A 22,562-nucleotide genomic window follows, 5' to 3' on the forward strand; every position below is an offset into this window, starting at 1 on the left:
TTTTGGTTTTGTGAAGGAGATGAATGAGGACCATAGCACACCCAAGAAGGAAAAGCAAGAGCGGATATCTAAGCATAAAGAGAACTTGCAGCACACACAGGCTGAAGAGGAAGCCCACCTTCTCACTCAGCAGAGACTGTACTATGACAAAAACTGTCGTTTCTTCAAGCGGAAAATAATGATCAAGCGGCATGAAGTGGAGCAGCAGAATATTCGGGAGGTATGTATTTTGTCCATAACTATCGTCATTAACTTATGAAGACAGTAAGCTTTGTGAGGACCATGACTGTGTCTGTTTTGACCATACCTATATCCTTAACCTATACAGACTTCAGTGTGATGCCTGACACAAAGCAGATAGACAAAAGTGAAAGGGAATGAGTTTACCATTGATCAGAGAAAGCCCATTTACAGAACAAGGAATCAACTTTTTCCAAATAAAATTTTCTTGAACACCTATTATAAGCCAAATTCATGCAGTGGAGAATCAAAAGAAGTAGAATAGAGAATTTTTGCTTTTAGCCTGTTTGTCAAAGACTTGAGTTTTTGTGACTCTCTGTGAAGCACTTAAAAGAACAGAATGGTGCTCTACAGTTAAGGTAATTCATTCAGTCATCCAGCACTTACAGAGTGCCTTCTTACTTACTGGAGATGCCAGGGCTATTGAAATGCTATCCTCCCTACCTTCAGCTTTCTCTGAAGACACGAGAAATAGACACGTAACACGCTAATCACAGTGTAATATGTTGTCTACCATAGTAGACATAAATAAATTCTGACAGGCATATAGTCATGAAAGGGCTTGGAAGAGTCTGTGATTGAAGAGGAGTTGTGTGTTCTGAGTGTGTGGAGTGGAGTGTTAGAGCAGGAACAGTTGGAAGCAGAATGGAGGGCAGAGGGCCTTGATTCTGAAGGCAAGGCTTTTAGATTTCAGCCTGAAGTCAGTTGCATGGGTATGAGAGGTGTGTTTTTTTTTTTAATTGAAGGATAATTGCTCTACAATATTGAGTGAAGTAAGTCAAAATGAGAGAATTTTAAGCAGAGAAATGACAATGAGAGTTTTTCTTTGTTTTGAAGAATGAATGCCTCAGCGTTGAAGATAGCCTAGAGTGGTACAAGGCAAAATACAGTGAGGTCAGTAAGAATGCCTTTTCTCTAGTTCTACCTGGAAGAAGCAGTGAGGATATAGATTAGATCTGAGTGACATTTCTAAAGCAGAAATGACAGTAATTCAAACCAAATGCTGTGAGAATTTCAGAAATAGGAAGAGTCAAAAAATGAATGCAGAGTTTCTAAATTGGACGAATATGATGTTATTCGCTGAGACGAGGAATACAGAATGTGAATTGGTTGCAGAGACAAAGTTCAGTAGGAAATCACTGTGACCTGGAGTAATACGAGAAGCCCTCAAGTGAGCTAGCACAATGGTAAAATTATCAAAGTCAGATTAAAAACCCAGTGTTAGGGCAGGAGGGAAACAAGCCCTTCGGCACATTTAATGAGAATGTGAATTGGTGTAAGCTTTTTGGAGAGCAGTATTCAAATGGGAAGAAAAAGAGCAAACTAAAATTTATTGAACACATAATCATGGGCCAGGCTCAGGCTGTTTATCTATGTTATCTCATCTTATTGGAAGAGGGAGAAACTGAACATTTTTGAGCCAGGCAGTGAGTGATATGGCTAACATTCTACTTTACAGAGATTAGCCCAGTTTGGTGGTGATGCACAGATTGATTAGAGCATGCATGGTCAGTGGGAGCAGTATAACCCCCTGGGGAGTAAAAAGGGAGTTCTTGTGGAGGAGGGGATATTATAGTGACTTGTGGCTCTCTGAAGGGCTACAGTACATAAAAAGCTATGCAGTACATGTTTGTTATTAGCATTTCAATGGTGATGATGATCAGGGAAGGGTGGAGGCTAAAAAGGCCCCTGATGGAAATAATGGGGGAGAAAAAAGGTTGAGAAACATTGAATTTAGAGGGAATAAACTAGAAGCAAAGAGATCTGGTGGTAGGAATAGGCTATAGACACAGATAGGGTGTTAGCTGGCAAAAGAGAGATGGGTTTGAAACATTTTGAAGTATAAAATAAGCTGGACTTGGCATACAGAAGGATATGAGAAAGAGATGAGGGTAGAGTCAAAGTTATTTCTAGGATTTAAGAGCTGGGGAAATGTAGATTTGGGCAGAAACAGAGAAGCTTAGAGAGAGATATTGGTAAAGAAACTGGTTAATTCAATATTACATGTGTTGAGTTTGTTAGAAGGCTAAAAATTTCAAATCAAAAAGTCCAATAGCCAGTTACAAACAAGGTATTTGGGATTCTTTCCATCTGGCAGTTATTATTTTTGTTCCAGTGTCATGTATTTGGAAGAAGTCTGAGATTAAGGGGCAATTAGTGCCAATAAAAACTATAGAAGACAATTATTCCTCCAAATGATAAAAACTATATTCATTAGTATCAGGTTCTAACCTACTGGGTGAAGAATAACTCTACAAGGGTTTATTTCTGAAAAGTCTAGGTTTTCCTTTGTTTAGTCTTATCCTAGAGCCACCTCAGTGAAAATGTTCAGTTTTTTGTCTTCTATTTATAAAAGAACATTGAAAATGACAAATGCAGAAAAACACTGAGTTGTGAAAGTGCTTGATAATCCCATCCCACCCATTTTCTCTCCTGAGACAGTCACCATTAATTTGGCAGATATATTACCAGAGTTTTTTCAGATATGCATGTGTGTGTGTGTACAACTTATATATTATATATAACTTTAATCTTACAAAAATAAGATTATGTTAGTACCAGTGGGTTTATTTGATTTGCAAGCAATAGAAACAAACTGACTGACTTAGCGTGGAAAGTAATTAATTAGAAGGATATGGGGTAGATGACAGAGCTGAAGACCCAAGCTGGAAAAGATGAAGAATCAAGCTGGGAAAGCAACTTCGTGACCTAGAGGGCAAGAGCTAATTGACATTCCTCAAGACACTGCCATTTGGATGTACCTCCTCCAACCATGTTTCATCTTTGTATCATTTTTGCTTAAGACTCAAATTCCTAGGAGAGATAGCCCTTGATTGGGTAATGTGCTTATTCACTTACTCAGTAGTCTCTCTGATTTCCACATAGGGTGGAGTAGTTTCTGAAGCAAAAAGAGGAGCCTGTTAACAAAAAGAAGGGAAAATGGATACTGAACCTACAAAAATATCTAGTTTACTGTTTCATAACTCTCTTTCCGTTTGTATTATTTTTCATTTACTATCTAAAACCTATAACTCTGCTTCATTCTTTTTAATCATCAATAGTATTTTTTGGTATGGCTATAGAATATTTAATGAAGCACTTCTCTGGGTATTTTGTTGGAGTTGTGCAATATCACTTTTTACGTGTAAGCAAGTATTTTGTAGGATATAATATTCTCAGGAGGAGAATTTTTAGGTGCCCTCTAAGGATTTATAACTCCCACCAAGAAAAACTACTTGTTTTCCTCTACCTTTGCCAAAACTGAGAATTAGTAATCTTCCCCACCCCCCACTTTTTTTTTTTTTTGGTAGACTTTAAATTTTTTTTAGCCTTGCCACACAGCATGCAAGATCTTAGTTCCCCAATTAGAGATCAAACCCATGCGCCCTGCAGTGAAAGTATGGAGTCTTAACCACTGGACCTCCAGGGAAGTCCCCAGCATTCCTTTTTGTTAATGAAAACATTTAAAAAGATCACCTTAGGCTGAGTTGAGCCTCTTTTATCGTCACTACACGTCAGTGCTCATTGTTTCCTAACCAGTTATGCAGCTAAGAACTGAAGCTAAGAAAATATTAAATGTCATAGGCTAACAACATCCCCACTTATATTTTGAATTCTCATTCTTACTCAGTGTCAGTGGGCATGAACACAAAAATTTTTGAGTCAGATCAGATGCTTTTAAAGAAGTCAATAGTACTTCCATTGCAACTTAAATAGAATGCTTGAATCATGATTGGGGAAGGTTTGTTTGGGGATACACCCTAGATCCACATCTCAGAGGAAGTAGGTTCAAATAATGTGTACAGAAATGTGTTTTGTGGCCATGGTGTACTGTCATGGCCATATGTTGTATGTATGTTTCACCCCTAAGCTCACATCCAGCCTGGTGTGATGCTCAATGTATGTGATGTGGGCTGGGGTAAAGGGAGCTGCCTTCTTATCTTATACTCCCTCCAAGGCATATATACCTGGAGTGCACAGAATCACCTTTACCATGAAATTTGTTTTTGTATTTTTGCTCAGCTAATTTTATTGAATTTATATAAGCTAGAATATGGCCCTACCATATATATTATATCATTTGTACAGACTAAGCAACCATTGCATCATGTCTAGCTAGAGCAGAGGGACTCTTCAGAATATTGTATTCCAGACTGAAACAGCATAAAACAGAAAAACATAAGCCATTCTTTGGGACATTTTTAGTGGAAAATGTTGAAAAGCTAAAAACCTGAGTTTTAGCTTCAATTCTACTTTATAGAAATTATGTAACCTTATGTTAGCCCTCCCATTCCCAAATGCCTTACTATCATATATAAAAATGGTTAAATCCTAACAGTCTTACCACTGCATAAGGATTGCAGCTAGGATTGAGGAAGATATATAAAATCACTTTTAATAATTGAGAGCACACTACACATTATTATGTAGGTACAGCAATGGGCTCATAATAAGCTGAATAATGGTTTTTTCCCATAGTGTAAAATGTTATAGGCAGCTTAACATCTCTGCAACTCAGACATATGAATTAAAGATAATTAATTAAAGGTAATTTCTATTACAATTGTAATAGAAAAAACATTTCAGTATTATTTTTCTCTCACCTTTTAAATAGTTTATAGTATCTAGATTTGTTATTGTATGCCAGATATTCACTTCTGAATGTAGAAAAATAGTAATGGCATGTTTATATATATTCTGAAGCATCTTCTTATGGTCTTTCCTTTCAACTTCACAAGACTGGTAGTTCACGATGGGTAATATTATCCTTACTTTACACTTGAGGAAACCAAAGTGTAGATTTGAAGTCTTACCAAATGCCATACATAATGAGTCAATGGAAAAGCTAAAACTGACTCACACCCTGAATTATTTTTCCACTGATACTCAAACTTTAGTACATATCAGAATTACCTGGGTGGCATGTTATCAAGTACAGGTGATTCTGATGCAGATATTCCAAGGACAACATCCTGAAGCATTCCGTTAAACAGAGAAGCAATTGTTTTCTTCTGAAAGTGCTGTTTGCTTTGTATCTTTTTCCCCCTGTGAATTTCTGAGCTCTGGACAGCTCAGACTCAGTTTGAACTTCTCCATTTAGGAAAATGTGTGAAATGTATAAATGCCCAATACTGGGGCTCCTGGTACTCAAAGACTGAAGATGATAGTGTTCTAGGAACAGAATCTTGAGCCATCCAAAAAGCTTTCCTTGGCTTTAGTCTCTGAGAGGCCCTCACCATCCTTTGGTGCCACCTAGGGGCCAGTTGCCTGGAAAATCCCGTGGACGGAGGAGCCTGGTAGGCTACAGTCCAGGGGGTCGCGAAGAGTCGGACACGACTGAGCGAATTCACTTTCACTTTTCACTCTTATGCACTGGAGAGGGAAATGGCAACCCACTCCAGTGTTCTTGCCTGGAGAATCCCAGGGACGGGAGCCTGGTGGACTGCCGTCTGTGGGGTTGCACAGAGTCGGACACAACTGACGTGACTTAGCAGCGGCAGCAGGGGCCAGTTAGTGATTTTTAAAAGACATTTGATGGTCCAGGTAAGGAAGGAAAATAAAGGAAAAGAAAAACGTGGGAGAGGATGTGGGGAGATACTCTGGAGATGATCTTTTATTGTTTGTAACAAATGTAAATGGCATTTATACTCCAGGTATTTCCCCACTAGAAAATAAGCCCATGAGGGGATGTACTTGTTCACTGGACCCTTCTTCGTGCCTAAAACAGTGCCCAACATACAGGAAATGCTCAACAAATATCTGTTGAATAAGTAAATGAATGACTAGCAACTTTGCTCCAGTAACAGATACTGTGCTGTTTAAAGGACTTCTCTTCAAGTGAATGGAAGGCCCAAACACACAAGATATTTCTCAACCATGCCAGGGCACAAATATTAATGATATCTCTATGAAAATGATCTTGCATTTTCTCCATAGTGGATGCCATTGGAAAAGAGAGGCACCCTATTGTTCTGATATAAAGTTCAGCTCAAGGGCTTTCTCCTTTCCTTGCTCTTCTTAACTAGTAGTGATAACATTCTTTTTGGAAATCTTCTAGCAAATAATCTTCATCTCTTTTGTATCTCTTACCACTTCCAACCTTGCACTTTGGGGAAAAAAAAAAAAACATAAACATAAAATTTATGTCCCTGTATTAATCAAGCTTCTTTTGTTTGTGTCTTACTAAAATTTACTTGAACTGGCTAAAACCAAAACCAAGGTATTTTCTACAGAAAGATAGGAATGTTTCATAAAGCCCAGTAGCAATAACATATCTGGACCTATAAGGAGAGCTTAGAACCAGTTAGGAACTTGGGTAGCAGTATATTTCCTGCCCTTCTTTCTTCTCTCTTTATCATTCTTCTTGCTCTGAAGCTCAGCTTTATCTAATCCTTAGCCCTTATAGCAGCAGGTGGCTTCCACATATGTAGTTCTTAATATGCCCCTCAGTTCTAACCACACACACACAGATTAACTGTCCCTGAATCCAAATTCCCAGGAGAGAAGATAGACTGATTCAGTGTGCTGTGAGCTGAGCATATACTTTCATAAGTGTCTATTACATTTCCCTGTCAGGGTGTTAGCAAGTTGGCCACCAAGTCAGGGCTTAGTAAATATGTTTATGTACCCAGAGAACATGGTTCACAGCTTTGATACACTGCCATTCAGGAAATATTCTTGAATTGGTGAATAAAAAAGTTTCACCCAACTTCCTCCTCCCCTTTTTTTTTTAAATTCTAGTTTCCTTTCTTTCTCCCTTCAACAAAAGAGGAAGACATGAGTAAAACTGGGAGGAGCAGAATGATTAGCTCTAGAAATGACCAAACAGACTGTAATGGAAAAGATGAATGGGGAAAGATCTCATCTGCTTTTTCCCAGTGAGCGCTGACCTCTGAGATTTTGAAAAATAGATAATTGGCCTACTTTTGATACATGCAAAAGCAGAGTATTCCCCCCAAAACTAGGAACATTGCAGACATGATCAGTTTAATAGAGTGATTCTCAACTCTGACTGCATATTAGATCTACCTGTCACTTTTCACTTTCATGCATTGGAGGAGGAAATGGCAACCCACTCCAGTATTCTTGCCTGGAGAATCCCAGGGACGGGGGAGCCTGGTGGGCTGCCGTCTATGGGGTCGCACAGAGTCGGAAACGACTGAAGCGACTTAGCAGCAGCAGCAGCAACAGCAACAGAGAACTCTTAGGGCTTCCCTGTTGACTCAGTGGTAAAGAATCCACCTGCCAAGCCGACGTGGGTTCAGTCCCTGGGTCAGGAAGATCCCCTGAAGAAGGAAATAGCAACCAACTCCAGTATTCTTGCCTGTGAAATTTTATGGACAGAGGAGCCTGGCAGGCTATAGTCCCGTGGGGTCACAAAGTGTTGGACACAGCTTAGCAACGAAACAGTAGCAGAGAATTCTTAAAACTATTGATGTCAGGGTCACACTCCACTCAGTTTTCAGAATTTCAGGTTATGAGACTCAGACATCTTTTGGTTTAAAAGCTTCCTCATATGATTTTAATGGGCAGGCAGCCAGCCAGCCTAACTAAATAAATGTTTATTTAGACCCATGCATAACACATCACCTAATTAAGGCTCTCCGCAGCTCTTTGAGGTAAGAAGGGGTCAGGCAGAATTAATCCCATTTTACAGGTGGAGTGGTTGTGGTGGCTCTGAAGATGCCCAAGTTGTAAATGGTGGAACATACAGAATCTCAGTCTCCAGGGATTGTTCATCTAGTCTTATTAAGTCATGCTCCCAAACACTAATGGGCAATTAAGAGACAGTTAACAGTGCTATTCCTTGCCATCCCTTACTGAGTGGTGACTTTCCTCCAGTTCATCTCCATTCATCTCTCTCCATGTACTTTTTGTTGCTAAATGCAGGAACTAAATAAAAAGAGGACACAGAAGGAGATGGAGCATGCCATGCTGATTCGGCACGACGAGTCCACCCGAGAGCTCGAGTACAGGCAGCTGCACACGTTACAGAAACTCCGCATGGATCTGATCCGGCTACAGCACCAGACTGAACTGGAAAACCAGCTGGAGTACAATAAGAGGCGAGAAAGGGAACTGCACAGAAAGCATGTCATGGAACTTCGGCAACAGCCAAAAAACTTAAAGGTGAGAAGAAATTCCCTGGTTTGTGTTCCAAAACACAGCTAGGCTATATCAGTGGTTCCTACACATGGATGACTGTCAGAGTCACCTGGGCAGCTCCATAAAATTGCACTTTTCAGGGCCCCTCGGCTACTGAATCAGAAGCACAAAAGTCTAGGTATAACAGACTCCTAAAGGGATGTTTCTGGGCCATGTGATACCTCTGTTTTTTCTTTGTATCCATTATATACAACCTCTTTGACCCCCTTCATGACATTCTCTCTTTAAAATTATAACACATAAAATAAAAGCAGTCCATGGTTCTTATCCCAGGAAATGAGAAAGTTACCTGACAAAATATAGCAGATAAATTTTATCAGTCATGCCAGTCATATTATTGGTGTTAGTTACCTTGAGTGCTACTCTATTGAGAAAGACTCTAAGGCCATATCCACACTTAGTAACAAAGAGTATAATTTATTAGTGACATCTGTCCCGGGCATGGGAATCAGCAGTGACATACCAAGCATTTATTTTACCTACATTAGAAATAGAGAGCTCCTTTAGCCCTCACTAGCTCCAGAGAATTTTAGCCGACTGCTCATTAACAAGCTATGTGGACTAAGCCATTGCTATATGTCAAGGAAGTCATTGTCAGTATTTTCAAAGATACAAGGTCAACCTCAACCACACTGGCCATGCTTCTCTCTAGCTAGATGCCAACTTGTCTAATTAGTGATCCTTGTCTTCCAAATTCCTCCACATGTTCATGAAGTGTACATGTGACTATCAAGCAACATGATGGAATGCGTTTTGGACTAACAATTAAAAACCCCACCTTATCTTTGCCAAAATGCATATTTGATATTGCTATATGCAAGTAGTGGGAATGGGTTGTGGTGTGAAGTGTAATCCAGTGTTGTCCTTTATTGATTTGTCAAGGAGACACAGAGCAGTGAGAGATGACTTATATGTTGCTGTCCCCTTTTTTACTTGGAAATGGGGGAAAACAATTAAAAAGAGGTGAGGCAACAAGCAATAGAAGACACTGAAATTTTTAATTAGGAAACCACTGAAATAATGAACAAGCTTTTAACAAATTAAGCTTCACAATATTCCACAATCTTCTTCGAGTTGTGATTTTGTAAAAATTCGTTTTTTAAATCTATTTGTAAATTCAAAACAACTTCTATTCAGACAATAAAACCAAAAGTATTGGTGGAGTTAACTCCTGTCTGTGACTTATGTATTATTTTCATTGTCATTGACTAGTAGTATCAGTCACTGCACCAAAAGACAGTTGGTCCCAGAACCTATACTGTATGATAAGAATGGAAGACTTTCTGTGTTTACTGATGTGTCTTTATTTTCCTTTTGTCACTTTTTCTATACAGGCCATGGAAATGCAAATTAAAAAACAGTTTCAGGACACTTGCAAAGTACAGACCAAACAGTATAAAGCACTCAAGAATCACCAGTTGGAAGTTACTCCAAAGAATGAGCACAAAACAATCTTAAAGACACTGAAAGATGAGCAGACAAGAAAACTTGCCATTTTGGCAGAGCAGTATGAACAGAGTATAAATGAAATGATGGCCTCTCAAGCGGTAAGTGGTTTAGGTTCAGTGCCACAGCTTCAAGAGCTTTAGGAATCAAGAAAATTCAAGATCCAGCCTTTTGGTCCCAGGATGATTCTTGTGCACATTTAAGATATTGGTATTTTTCCACCCAAAGAACTGAAGGAAATGACGACGCTGAATAAAGCCAAGCCAGTATGGATACTTGCTGGAGTGTGTTTTAAGAGATGGAATTCAAGGAATAATGCACTAAATGAGACCTGTGGCACATAGGTTCTTTGAGGGCACAGTGCGATAGATTCTGCATTGTAATATCATAATTTCATTCACCAAAGATTTCACAGCTAATGTCAGGCACAAATGAATGAGACACACAGACACATTCATTTGGTAAAATCTTATTAAGCACCTATGCTCAGCACTCTGCTGGGCTCAGAGGTAAGAGTGATGAACTAGAGAGATGATAGTGGTCCCTGTCCTCACACACCTGTCAGTCAAGTAAGAAGGTCAGATAATTAAGCAATGAAAATAAAACATAAAAGTGCTTTGAACTGGGAGTTGCCAGGATCTATGGGAGGGTAAGTAGGAACAACTAATCTGGTCGAGGAAAAGCTTCTCATCAGGAGCCAAAAAGCATGAAGGAATTTACTGATGCAAACAGGTTACGTGGAAAAGGGCCTACAAAGACAGAGGCTCAAAGATAGAAAGTGTGCATTTGGGGAGTGAAAGAACTTTGGTATGAGCCCAAAAGTTCAAGGAGGAGGATTGTGGGAGCCCAAAATGGAGAAGTCGTAACTTAGTGAGCCAGGGATGGGAATTTGCCCAGTAATTCAGTGAAGCTTTCACAAGGAGATGAATCTTAAAAAGAGTAATAGTTGGTCAAATGAGCAGAAATGGAAAAGTTACTCCTGGCAGACAATACAGTATATGTAAAGATTCCAGGGCCTGAAAGAGGATGGTGCATTTGAGAAACGATGAGTAGTTGGTGGTAGGAGGATGACAGGCAGCTGGTGGATAGTCAGGGGTCAGAGCCTCAAAAGCCAGCGGTGTGGACGTTGTTCTGTCAACAATGGAGAGCTGCTAAAAGGACTTGCCCAGTGGTCCAGTGGTTAAGACTGCACTTCCAATGCAGGGGGCATGGTTAGGGGACCAAGATCCTACATGTGTGCAGTGTGGCCAAAAGAGAAAGAGAGAGAGAGCTGCTGAAACCTATCTAAAGAAGGAAAGTGACAGGATCTGATGTGGGCTGTAGAAAGATACTGGCCGTAAATGTGGCAAATGTAGGTAACGAGACCTGTTAGAAAGCTGTTGTAATAGTCCAGGGGGAAAAAATGAAGCCCTGAACTAAGAACATTATAATGGGGGTACTGAGGAGGGAGAGGAGGATTTGAGAAATATTTAGGAGGTAGAATAGAGAGAACTTAGGGACCAATTTGAGAGGTAGGTTTGATAACAGCAGAACGGGTCATCATTTTACCAAGGTAGAAAATCAGAAGGAGAAATGAGTTAGGGTGCCTTGAAGATTACTTGACCTGTTAGCTGTGTGGCTATCTAGGTAGAAAGGTACAGAGATGGGAATCTTCAGTTCAAAAGGGTGTCCGGATTAACATCAAAAAGTTAATCATTGTTGACTTCCCTGGTGGTCCAGCGGTTAAGATTCCGCATTTCAAATGCAGGGGCTCAGGTTTGATCCCTGGTTGAGTTTGATACCTAGGCGAGGAACTAAGATGCCACATGCCATGTAGCATGGCCCCCCAGAATTTTTAATTTAAAGTTTTTTTAAATTTAAAAGACTTCCCTGGCCATCCAGTGGATAAGACTGTGCTTCTAATGCAGGGGGCACAGGTTCAATTCCTGATTGGGGAACTAAAATCGCTGATGTCATGAGACACAGCTTAAAAAAAAAAAAAAAAAGTCATTATTATATGGGGGCAGTTGTAGCTGTTGGGAATACCTGAGACCTCCAAGGGATAGAAGATTGTGTTTAAAGAGGAAGAGGACTCAGAACAGAGTAGAGGGCACCAACATTTGAGGGCAAAGTAGAGGTTAGACCAAAGAAGATGAATAACCAGCATTGTGGAAGGGGAACCAAAGGGAGTGTCACAGAAACCAGAACAAAGGTTTCTAGTTGATGAATTCAGATGTTTCAGAGAGACCAGGTGGACCCAGCAGTGGCTTTTTCCATTGCTTGTCACAGACAGTGGAGTGCTGGAAATGGAAAAAAGGGATTATAGAATGAGATAAAAACTGTGAGACTGCTCTTCCCAGATTCTTGTCAGTGAAGGAAAGGCGAAATAGAGCTCTAGCTAAAGGAAGAAACAGTTAAAGGGGGACTTCTATTAATTGGAAAGGCTTAAATATGTCCTTAGTTGAGAATAGAAACCAGTGTAATTCATTCATCCTTTCATCTAATAAGTATTTATTGAATGCCTCTGCTCTGCCCCTGACATCCAGAAATAATGTGGTGAAAAAAACAGAGGTTGATAATGTCCTCATGGAATTTATGAAAGAGTGAAGAAAAAAGATGTTGGAAAAGTCTACATGTAACAGCAGAACAAGTGCAGTGTGCCCACAGAGCGAAGCTAGTCTAGAGGGTCAGGAAAGGGCTCTCAGACAAAATGATTATTTAAGCCGAGGGGTAGGGAGCACATTCTAGGCAAAAGAAACTATTATACATATGTAAAGATGGGAAAGACAGTGTCACTTTTAAAAAACTCAAAGTCCATTGTATTTGGAATATAGAGAACTAGGAGGCAACTAACACGAGAATAAGACGAGATCATGTATAGGCTAGTAAGCTTTCTTAAGAATTTTGATCTTATCCTAAAAGCATTGGGAAGCGATTAAAGAGCATTAAGGAGGAGACTGATGTCAGATTTACATTTTTAAATGATAACTCAGGTGAAATGTGGACAATGGCTTGGGAGATAGCAAGTGCAGGTATAAGGAGAGCGTGTATAAAGTTGCTGCCTTTAACTGGGTGTGAAGGAATGGTGGCCGGACTAGAGAGGGAACAGGATGAAGCAGAAAGTGACTCAGTTTGAGAGCGAGGCAGGAGGTAGAACTAGAAGCATTTAGTAACAGATTGAATGTGGAGAGTGAGATATTAAGAATGACACCCAGTCTGTGGTTTGAATAAAATGGTAGATGATGATACCATTTATCTATATGGTCAAAAAATGAATTGGAAATTGGGAAAGTGGGAAGGAAACAATGATTAGTTAGTATTATTAGGTTGGTGCAAAAGTAATTACAGTTTCAGATCCTAAATATTAAATCATTATAACCAGGCTCAAACACATCTTTATTAATCAAAATAGGAACCATTATAATCAACACATTTTTACCAATAAGAAATAAGTTTATTTATTCTTGTAGCAGAAAAATCTGTGATTCAGAATTCAACAAACTTTTGAAAAGCATTTTCTGCCTCATCCTGGTTGTGGAAGCATTTTCCCTACAAAAAGTTGTCTCGATGCTTGAAGAAGTGGAAGTTGGTTGGCGAGAGGTCAGGTGAATATGGCAGCTGAAGCAAAACTTCTAGCCCAGTTCATTGAACTTTTGAAGCATTGGTTGTGCAGCATGCACTTGAGCATTGTTGTGGAGAAGAACTGGACCCTTTCTGTTGACTGATGCTGGCTTCAGGAGTTGCAGTTTTTGGTACATCTCATCAATTTGCTGAGCATACTTCTCAGATGTAATGGTTTCACTGGGATTCAGAAAGCTGTAGTGGATCAAGTGACAGCAGACCACCACTCACTCACTTTGACCTTTTTTGGTATAAGTTTGGCTTTGAGAAGTGCTTTGGCGTCTCAGTCCATCCACTGACCTGGTCATCACTGGTTGTCGTATAAAATCCACTTTTCATTGCACATCTCAATTCAATCAAGAAATTGTCATCGCTTGCACAGAATAAGAGAAGATGTCACTTCAAAACAATTATTTTTTTTATTTTTGGTCAGCTCACAAGGCACCCACTTACCAAGTTTTTCCACCTTTCCAATTTGCTTTAAATGCTGAACGACCATAGAACAGTCAACACTGAGTTTTGGGCAACTTCTCATGTGGTTGTAAGATCAGCTTTGATGATCCTCTTAGTTGGTCATTATCAGCTTCTGATGGCTGGCCTCTGCTTCTCATCTTCAAAGCTCTTGTTTCCTTTGCAAAACTTGAGTGACCACTGCACTATATGTTCATTAGCAGTTCCTGGGCCAAATACGTTGTTGATGTTGTGAGTTGTCTCCACTGTTTTATGACCCATTTTACACTCAAATAAGAAAATCACTTGAATTTGCTTTTTGTCTAACATCATTTCCATAGTACAAAGTATGTGTAAAATAAACAGTAAGTAAGAATTCATTAGCAAAAACCATAAATCAAGAAATGTGATTTAAAATGTGTAACATAACCACATTTATTTAAGAAAGTATCTCTATATTAAATGCAATGCAAAGCCACAGTTACTTTTGCACCAACATAATGAACTGAACTGAACTGAAGTCATGTTGAGGGACTTCTCTGGCAGTCCAGTGGTTAAGATTCTGCACTTCCACTGCAGAGGGCAAGAGTTCGATCCCTGGTCAGGGAACTAAGATCCTGCATGCTGCATAGTGCAACACACACACATATATGTATGTATGTGTGTGTGTGTGTGCATATATACACATATATATATAAATATTAGTCATGTTGAGCTTGAAGGCCTGGGAACCATCCAGATGAAGATATCTCATATAGAGTGGATAAGCTAGCCTGGATCTCAGAAACGAAGTCTGAAATAGAGGTGTGGTTATGGGAATCATTTGTAGAAAGATGGTAATTGAAACCTTTGAAATAGATGAGACTCCTTAGGAAGGGAGATTAGAGGAAGAAGACTAACAAAGCCCTAAGGAGCACCCACATTTAATGACCCAGTGAGGGATAGAGAATAACTGGAAAAGGAGAGGAAGGAAGGAAAAACCAAGAGAGTTCAATGTCTCAGAAGACAGGATAGATTCCAGGAAAGAAGGAGTAGCCCACAGTATCAAATGTTGCTGGGAGGACAGGTAAGATAAGCGCCCCTTCAGGATGGTCAGAGATGAGATGTAGAATCAGGACAAGGAGTGCATACAGGGGTTAAAGGTAAGGAGAGAATTAGCAGTGGGAACATAAAGATTGGTGGGATTCCAGTAAAGATTGGGTTTTGTTCCTATTTGTAATTCTCAGCATCTGCTACAATGCCTAGCATCCAACAAGTGCTCAATGGATGTTTGTTACATAAGATGAGAGAGAACAGGGTCAGGAATATAGGTTCATGATTGCCCTTGAATAAAAGAAGAGAAATAACCCTTCCTTCTGTGTCAGGGAGGAGATAAAAGTACAGATGATAATTACAGCTTCCTTTACTACCCACTTACCATGTGCTAGGCACTGTTGTAAGTATTTTGTGTTATCTAATTTTTGTGAATCCCCTCTAACCTTTGAAGTAGTTACTTTTTTTAAACCCTGATTTACCTGAGGTTTATTGAAGTTGTACAAACTTTTTCTGTAAAGGGGCAGATGGTAAATGTTTTAGGCTTTTGTGGACCACAAAGTCTCTGTCACAACTACTCAACTCTGCCATTGTCATACAAAAGCAGTCATAGATAGTCCAGCCATGAATGAGTTTGTCTGTTCCAGGAAAATTTCATTTACAGAAATAGGCAGCAAGCCAAATTTGCCCTTTGGGCCATAGTGTACCCACTCTTGACTTAGAGGGTCATTTACTGGTAAGTAGCTAATTAGTGATGGAACTGCGATTTGAACACGTTTGGGGGGACCCTGTAAACCTGTATGCCTGGCCACTACTACATTATGCTGCTTCTGTCACATCCCTTTCTTGAATTTAACCCAGTAGAGGGAACAAACCTGATATTTACCTATATTTTTATAAAACTTCTTAATGGATTTGGTATGTGCAACTTTGGGTTGATGAATATCAAATACTGGAATATCCTCTGATTTCTAGATTGACACTTTTTTAGAGTCAGAGCTGGTTAAGAGTAACATAGTTACTGATATTAATAATGGATTGCCAGAAAGAAAAGACAGAGGTAATTCAGTGGTCTGAATTGTCCAGAGAATGAGCCTCTGGCCAGTACTCATGACAGTTAACCAAACCAGGTAGAAAATAATAGACTTCATTCCCTTTATTGGTAAGAAGCCTCCCATATCAAGAGGGAATCAAGAACAACCTCATTGGGAGCCGTTTGGGCTTTATCTGAGCTGTTGCTGCTACAGAGTGACCATTCTTTGTGTCTAGTATCTCTTCTCCCTTCACTTGTGATTGGGAAAATGAGAAGAGTGGTATCCTCTCTAGTGGGTTTGAGTGAAAACTGGTTAGGATTAATTATTAGAAAGTACTTTGGAAATATGACTCCATTATTTATTTTGTGTTCCTTTGATAGAGTATACTTCTCCAAAAGTACAAAAGAAGACACTATAAAAATAGCTTTATAAAACTATTCTAATAACATTTCAAAAGCCATAACTCAGTCAAGAGATTAAGAAATGTTGTTACTTGTCATAAATTATACAGAATAGGGAAGGCAGTTTAAGATAGAAAGTAAATATCTTGGCTAAGCGGTCTGTATGGAAACATGCCAATATACTCAGGGTAGACAGAACTGTCTAATTCAAAGGTTCTAATCTTATAGTTCCCAGCTGAACTGAGGGCCTGCTAAATCTAGACCAAACTAAACCAGGTGGGGCAGGAGGGCCATCATCCCTAAACACAGTCCTGCTAATGGCCCTAAATTTTCGACTGTACTTATTGAAAGGTTGGTGTTTCTGCTGGTTGCCTTGGCCCATTCCCCACACAGGATCAGTATCCTGGTGAATAAATAATACAAAGTATGGGTGCTGCAGGGCGCAAGGAAAACTTTATCTAGATTTCACTACTTCAAACTGGAATATGCCCCTTAAGATTATCTAGGCTACCTTCTATGGGGAGGAGATTTTGAACCAATTGAGTTTTTGATGGCTGGCCAGCAGGATAAAGTACAGCCAACATTATAGGGACCAACTTTACTTGCTAGGAACATAATGGTACTGTGGTATACTCCTCAAATATTATAGAGATTGGACTCTTTTCTTCCTCTTCTTCTTAGAGCTAAGGATATCTAAATGTATGATGGTTTGGGGCTTAAAGATATCTAAATATGGAAATGGTTAGTCAAAATAATGATAGCAGCTGCTCTTTACTGATCCTTTGGTAGACATCAAGAACTATGCCTAGAATTTTATATGAATTTTTTCATTTAATCCTCATACAAATCTTAGAAAGCAAGAAATATTATTGTTACTTGCTTGAGATGGAAAAAAAAAAAAAGAGAGAGAGAGACTTGGAGAGGTTAAGTAACTTAGTAAGGTGACACACCTCAGTGAATAGTGAGGCTGGAATTCTAGCTCAGGAGTCTGCCTCGAGGAAAGCCCACAGGCTTAATCTCTGGAGTGTGGCACTTTCCTGGCTAGTGTAGTTTTAAGAAAGCCAGATTTCCTTAAGAAAAGAGTGTTTTTGCTTTCTTAAGAATGTTTTTTTTTTTTTTTTAATGGAAGTGTTTTTAGAACTTGTAGCCCATCAGGCAGAATGTGCTATCTTTGATTTGTAACTCTGAATGTAACCAGGGCGTCTGTTTTCCTGAGGGGCCCAATTCAGTCCAGACAAGGAAGCATCCTCCCTTAGTCACCATGCACTGTAAGCTAGGAGCCAATCACAGTATTTGTCTTCTGTGCCCGCAGTTACGGCTAGACGAGGCTCAAGAAGCAGAATGCCAGGCCTTGAGGCTACAGCTCCAGCAGGAAATGGAGCTGCTCAATGCCTACCAGAGCAAAATCAAGATGCAAACAGAGGCACAACATGAACGTGAGCTCCAGAAGCTAGAGCAGAGGGTGTCTCTGCGCAGAGCACATCTTGAACAGAAGGTATGAGCGTGTTGCCAAGGGGTCCTGTACCACTGGAGAGAGGTTGGGCGTGACCCTTGTTTGTGTAACGGGGGGTTAACAAGGTGCTGTTCCCTTTGTACCTGCTTTGACCCTCCTAGTGCCTGAGAGGTAGGCACAGTCCCCATTCCACAGGCAGGACGCTGAGGCTCAAAAGGCTTAGATTACATGCATAAATCTGATCCCACAGCCTGAATTCTGTCTATTACTCTGCTCAGAAACCCTCCACCTTCACAGTCTGAGGGCTGACACAGATAACTAGGTAGCTGATTTGACATATAAAAGGTATTCTAAGTTGATAGTATGGCCACTGAATGGCCCAAGGAAGCCAAATGCAGATCTGGTTTTTGTTCTCAGCTGTTTCTAAACCAAAAGAAATCACCTGCAGAGCTGTTTTAAAAAAGTCAAAATGAAGAGAGACTGATATTGCTATACTTAATGTTATCAGATTTTTAAATATTTATTGCTTTTAGATGTTACGAGGAATATGAAGTAGAAAAGATGCCATAAAGCATCTCAAAGCCATTAAGTGTGTATTTGCTTAACCAGTTATTTGGGGTTTCTTCTGGTAGTTCCCAGAGGTCAACGAGAAAGACTATTTTCCCAGCTCCTGATCTAGAACTAAATTGCTAATGACCCAGGGGGCTTTTGACTCTCTCTGGGAAAGCTACATAATCTAATTGTGCATGAGTGTCTTTTAGCTTCTCCTGAACCATCTCCTGCTGAGACAGGACACTGACCTAGATCAGCCCAGCTGCTTGACTTGCTAGCAGGGCAGTGCCAGCCCTAGGTGGCCCCAGACATTTTTATTCTCATGAGCAACTTTTAAATATGACGGATGAGACACACAGCATCTATTACAAGACTCTCCCAGCCTGCCCCAGACTAGTTTAACGCTTGGTTCCCGTGTGTTTGTGTGTCATCTGTGTGCATCTGTGTGTATATGTATGCCTGTTAGGAGCTGCTTTCCATTAAGAACTGCTCATTGTGCTTATTTCAGATTGAAGAAGAGCTGGCTGCCCTTCAGAAGGAACGCAGCGAGAGAATAAAGTACCTATTGGAAAGGCAAGAGCGAGAGATTGAAACTTTTGACATGGAGAGCCTCAGAATGGGATTTGGGAATTTGGTTACATTAGATTTTCCTAAGGAGGACTATAGATAAGATTAAATTTTTTTGCCATTTACAAAAAAAAAAGAAAACAGAAAAAAATTCAGACCCTACAAAACCACATTCCCCATTTTAACGGGCGTTGCTCTCACTCTCTCTCTCTCTTACTCTTACTGACATCGTGTCGGACTAGTGCCTGTTTATTCTTACTCCATCAGGGGCCCCCTTCCTCCCCCCGTGTCAACTTTCAGTGCTGGCCAGAACTTGGCCATCTCTTCTATTCATAGTACACGTCACAGTATTGATGTGATTCAAAGTGTTTCAGTGAAAACTTTGGAGACAGTTTTAACAAAACCAATAAACCAACAACAACAAAAAAAGTGGATGTATATTGCTTTAAGCAATCACTCATTACCACCAATCTGTGAAAGTAAAGCAAAAAATAATAATAATAATAAATGCCAAGGGGGAGAGAGACACAATATCCGCAGCCTTACACCTTAACTAGCTGCTGCATTATTTTATTTTATTTTATTTTTTGGTATTTATTCATCAGGAATTAAAAAAAAAACAAAGTTTTATTAAAGATTGAAAATTTGATACATTTTACAGAAACTAATTGTGATGTACATATCAGTGGTGACATATTATTACTTTTTTGGGGAATGGGGTGGGTGGGTGGGGTGAAGAGATCTTGTGATTTTTAAGAACCTGCTGGCAAGAGTTTAACTTGTCTTCAGCATATTCTGATTGTATCATAATCATTTTCTGCTGTTGCAGAGGATGTGAATACACTTAAGGAGCTCACAGAATCCCAGTAGCACAAATTGGGCTTTGGCAAATCGTGTATTTTGTGTATAGAAGGAATTTAAGGAGAGGTATTACTTATTTTCATATTGTATTTTAACTGTTTCTCTGATCAAATTTTTTTACTTCCTCCTCTAGTCCTCCCCACCTCCCTCCTTTTCCAATTCAGTATTTGGAGTTCAACACTGTCTCTCAATCAGATCATCTTGATCTTTTTTCTTTATTTCCCTGCCCCTCCCTAAATCCCATATCTTGGTCATAAATATTGCATTATTCACACTTTCAAACTGTGTATTTTCTTACAATAAAAAATGATGGAAAAAAAAAAGGCTTTACTTCTTTTGCATGCACTTTAAAAAAAAAAAAAAACATTTTTCAGGTTCCAAGGAAGAGCATGATAACTGTCAGAGCTTTTAATTATATTTGTAAATAAAAGTGTTCATCACATTGCCTTGCTGTGTTCTTGTAGCAGGAAGTTTCCTTTCTAGGTTCGTCAGTTCCTAACGCAGAAGGAGAGCCGCCCTCCAGAAACCATTCTCCATGGCCCCTCAGGAAGAGCCATTCAAGATTTTCAGGTAAAGCTGTGTCTTCAAGTTCTTCTACAGAGCTGAAGATGGTGTCACACTGTCTGAAGTTGTCAGTTCACCTTTTTACCCTTAAGAATAGAAGGTGAAAAAAAAAAAAAGAATAGAAGGTGGCACATGTCACACACACACACACACACACTGTGCCATGGTAGGAGCGTGTATTGCTGAGAGGAAGTTCAGTTCAGTTCAGTAGCCCAGTCATGTGACCCCATGGACTGCAGCACGCCAGGCTTCCCTGTCCATCACCAACTCCTGGAGCTTGCTCAAACTCATGTCCATTGAGTCAGTGATGCCATCCAACCATCTCATTCTCTGTCATCCCCTTCTCCTCCCAATTTCAGTCTTTCCTAGCATCAGGGTCTTTTCAAATGAGTCAGTTCTTCGCATCAGGTGGCCAAAGTATTGGAGTTTCAGCTTCAGCATCAGTCCTTCCAGTGAATATTCAGGACTCATTTCTTTTAGGATGAACTGGTTGGATCTCCTTGGAGTCCAAGGGACTCTCAAGAGTCTTCTCCAACAACACAGTTTAAAAGCATCAATTCTTCAGCGCTCAGCTCTCTTTATGGTCCAACTCTCACATCCATACATGACTACTGGAAAAACCATAGCCTTGACTAGATGGACTTTTGTTGACAAAGTATTGTCTCTGCTTTTTAATATGCTGTCTAGGTTGGTCATAGCTTCTCTTCCAAGGAGTGTCTTAATTTCACAGCTGCAGTCACCATCTTCAGTGATTTTGGACCCCCCAAAATAAAGTCAGCCACTGTTTCCACTGTCTCCCCATCTATTTGTCATGAGGTGATGGGGCCAGATGCCATGATCTTAGTTTTCTGAATGTTGAGCTTTAAGCCAACTTTTTGACTCTCCTCTTTCACTTTCATCAAGAGGCTCTTTAGTTCTTCTTTGCTTTCTGCCATAAGGGTGGTGTCATGTGCATATCTGAGGTTGTTGGTATTTCTCCCGGCAATCTTGATTCCAACTTGTGCTTCCTCCAGCCCAGCATTTCTCATAATGTACTCTGCATAGAAGTTAAATAAGCAGGGTGACAATATACAGCCTTGACGTACTCCTTGTCCTATTTGGAACTAGTCTGTTGTTCCATGTCCAGTTCTAACTGTTGCTTCCTGACCTGCATACAGATTTCTCAAGAGGCAGGTCAGGTGGTCTGGTATTCCCATCTCTTTCAGAATTTTCTACAGTTTGTTGTGATCCACACAGTCAAAGGCTTTGGCATAGTCAATAAAGCAGAAATAGATTATTTTCTGGAACTCTTGCTTTTTTGATGATCCAGCAAATGTTGGCAATTTGATCTCTGGTTCCTCTGCCTTTTCTAAAACCAGCTTGAACATCTGGAAGTTCACGGTTCACGTATTGCTAAAGCCTGGCTTGGAGAACTTTGAGCATTACTAGTGTGTGAGATGAGTGCAGTTGTGCAGTAGTTTGAGCATTCTTTGGCATTGCCTGTCTTTGGGATTGGAATGACAACTGACCTTTTCCAGTCCTGTGGCCACTGCTGAGTTTTCCAAATTTGCTGGCATATTGAGTGCAGCACTTTCACAGCATTATCTTTAAGGATTTGAAATAGCTCCACTGGAATTCCATCACCTCCACTAGCTTTGTTCGTAGTGATGCTTTCTAAGGCCCACTTGACTTCACATTCCAGGATATCTGGCTCTAGGTGAGTGATCACACCATCATGATTATCTGGGTCGTGAAGATCTTTTTTGTACAGTTTTTCTGTGTATTCTCACCACCACCTCTTAATATCTTCTGCTTCTGTTAGGTCCATACCATTTCTGTCCTTTATTGTGCTCATCTTTGCATGAAATGTTCCCTTGCTATCTCTGATTTTCTTGAAGAGATCTCTAGTCTTTCCCATTCTATTGTTTTTCTCTCTTTATTTGCACTGATCACTGAGGAAGGTTTTCTGATCTCTCCTTGCTATTCTTTGGAAGTCTGCATTCATATGGGAATATCTTCCCTTTTCTCCTTTGCTTTTCACTTCTCTTTTCACAGCTATTTGTAAGGCCTCCTCAGACAGCCATTATGCTTTTTTGCATTTCTTTTTCTTGGAGATGGTCTTGATCCCTGTCTCTCAGAGAAGTGAGGCACCTTAAAGCAGGCTGTGAAGAAGACATTATAACCAAATTTTGAAATGATCCCACTGTAATAGTAGAT

General features: G+C 39.9%; 1 protein-coding gene across 7 annotated transcripts in view; it reads left to right on the forward strand.

Annotated features, from left to right (window-relative positions):
- The window catches only part of TAOK3 (TAO kinase 3), a 180,420-nt gene extending 160,176 nt beyond the window's left edge, over nucleotides 1-20,244 (forward strand). For all 7 annotated transcript variants that reach the window (XM_010828531.1, XM_010828528.1, XM_010828533.1 and 4 more), the window contains 5 exons: nucleotides 17-220; nucleotides 8,131-8,370; nucleotides 9,741-9,953; nucleotides 17,682-17,864; nucleotides 18,883-20,244. In XM_010828531.1, coding sequence (XP_010826833.1) covers nucleotides 17-220; nucleotides 8,131-8,370; nucleotides 9,741-9,953; nucleotides 17,682-17,864; nucleotides 18,883-19,044 — 1,002 coding nt within the window. In that variant the 3' untranslated portion in view covers nucleotides 19,045-20,244. The remainder of the gene's footprint in view (nucleotides 1-16; nucleotides 221-8,130; nucleotides 8,371-9,740; nucleotides 9,954-17,681; nucleotides 17,865-18,882) is intronic.
- Nucleotides 20,245-22,562: the final 2,318 nt, after the last annotated feature.

The sequence above is a fragment of the Bison bison genome, unplaced genomic scaffold, assembly GCF_000754665.1.
Source record: "Bison bison bison isolate TAMUID 2011002044 unplaced genomic scaffold, Bison_UMD1.0 scf7180017864495, whole genome shotgun sequence".
In the NCBI taxonomy this organism is placed as follows: domain Eukaryota; kingdom Metazoa; phylum Chordata; class Mammalia; order Artiodactyla; family Bovidae; genus Bison; species Bison bison.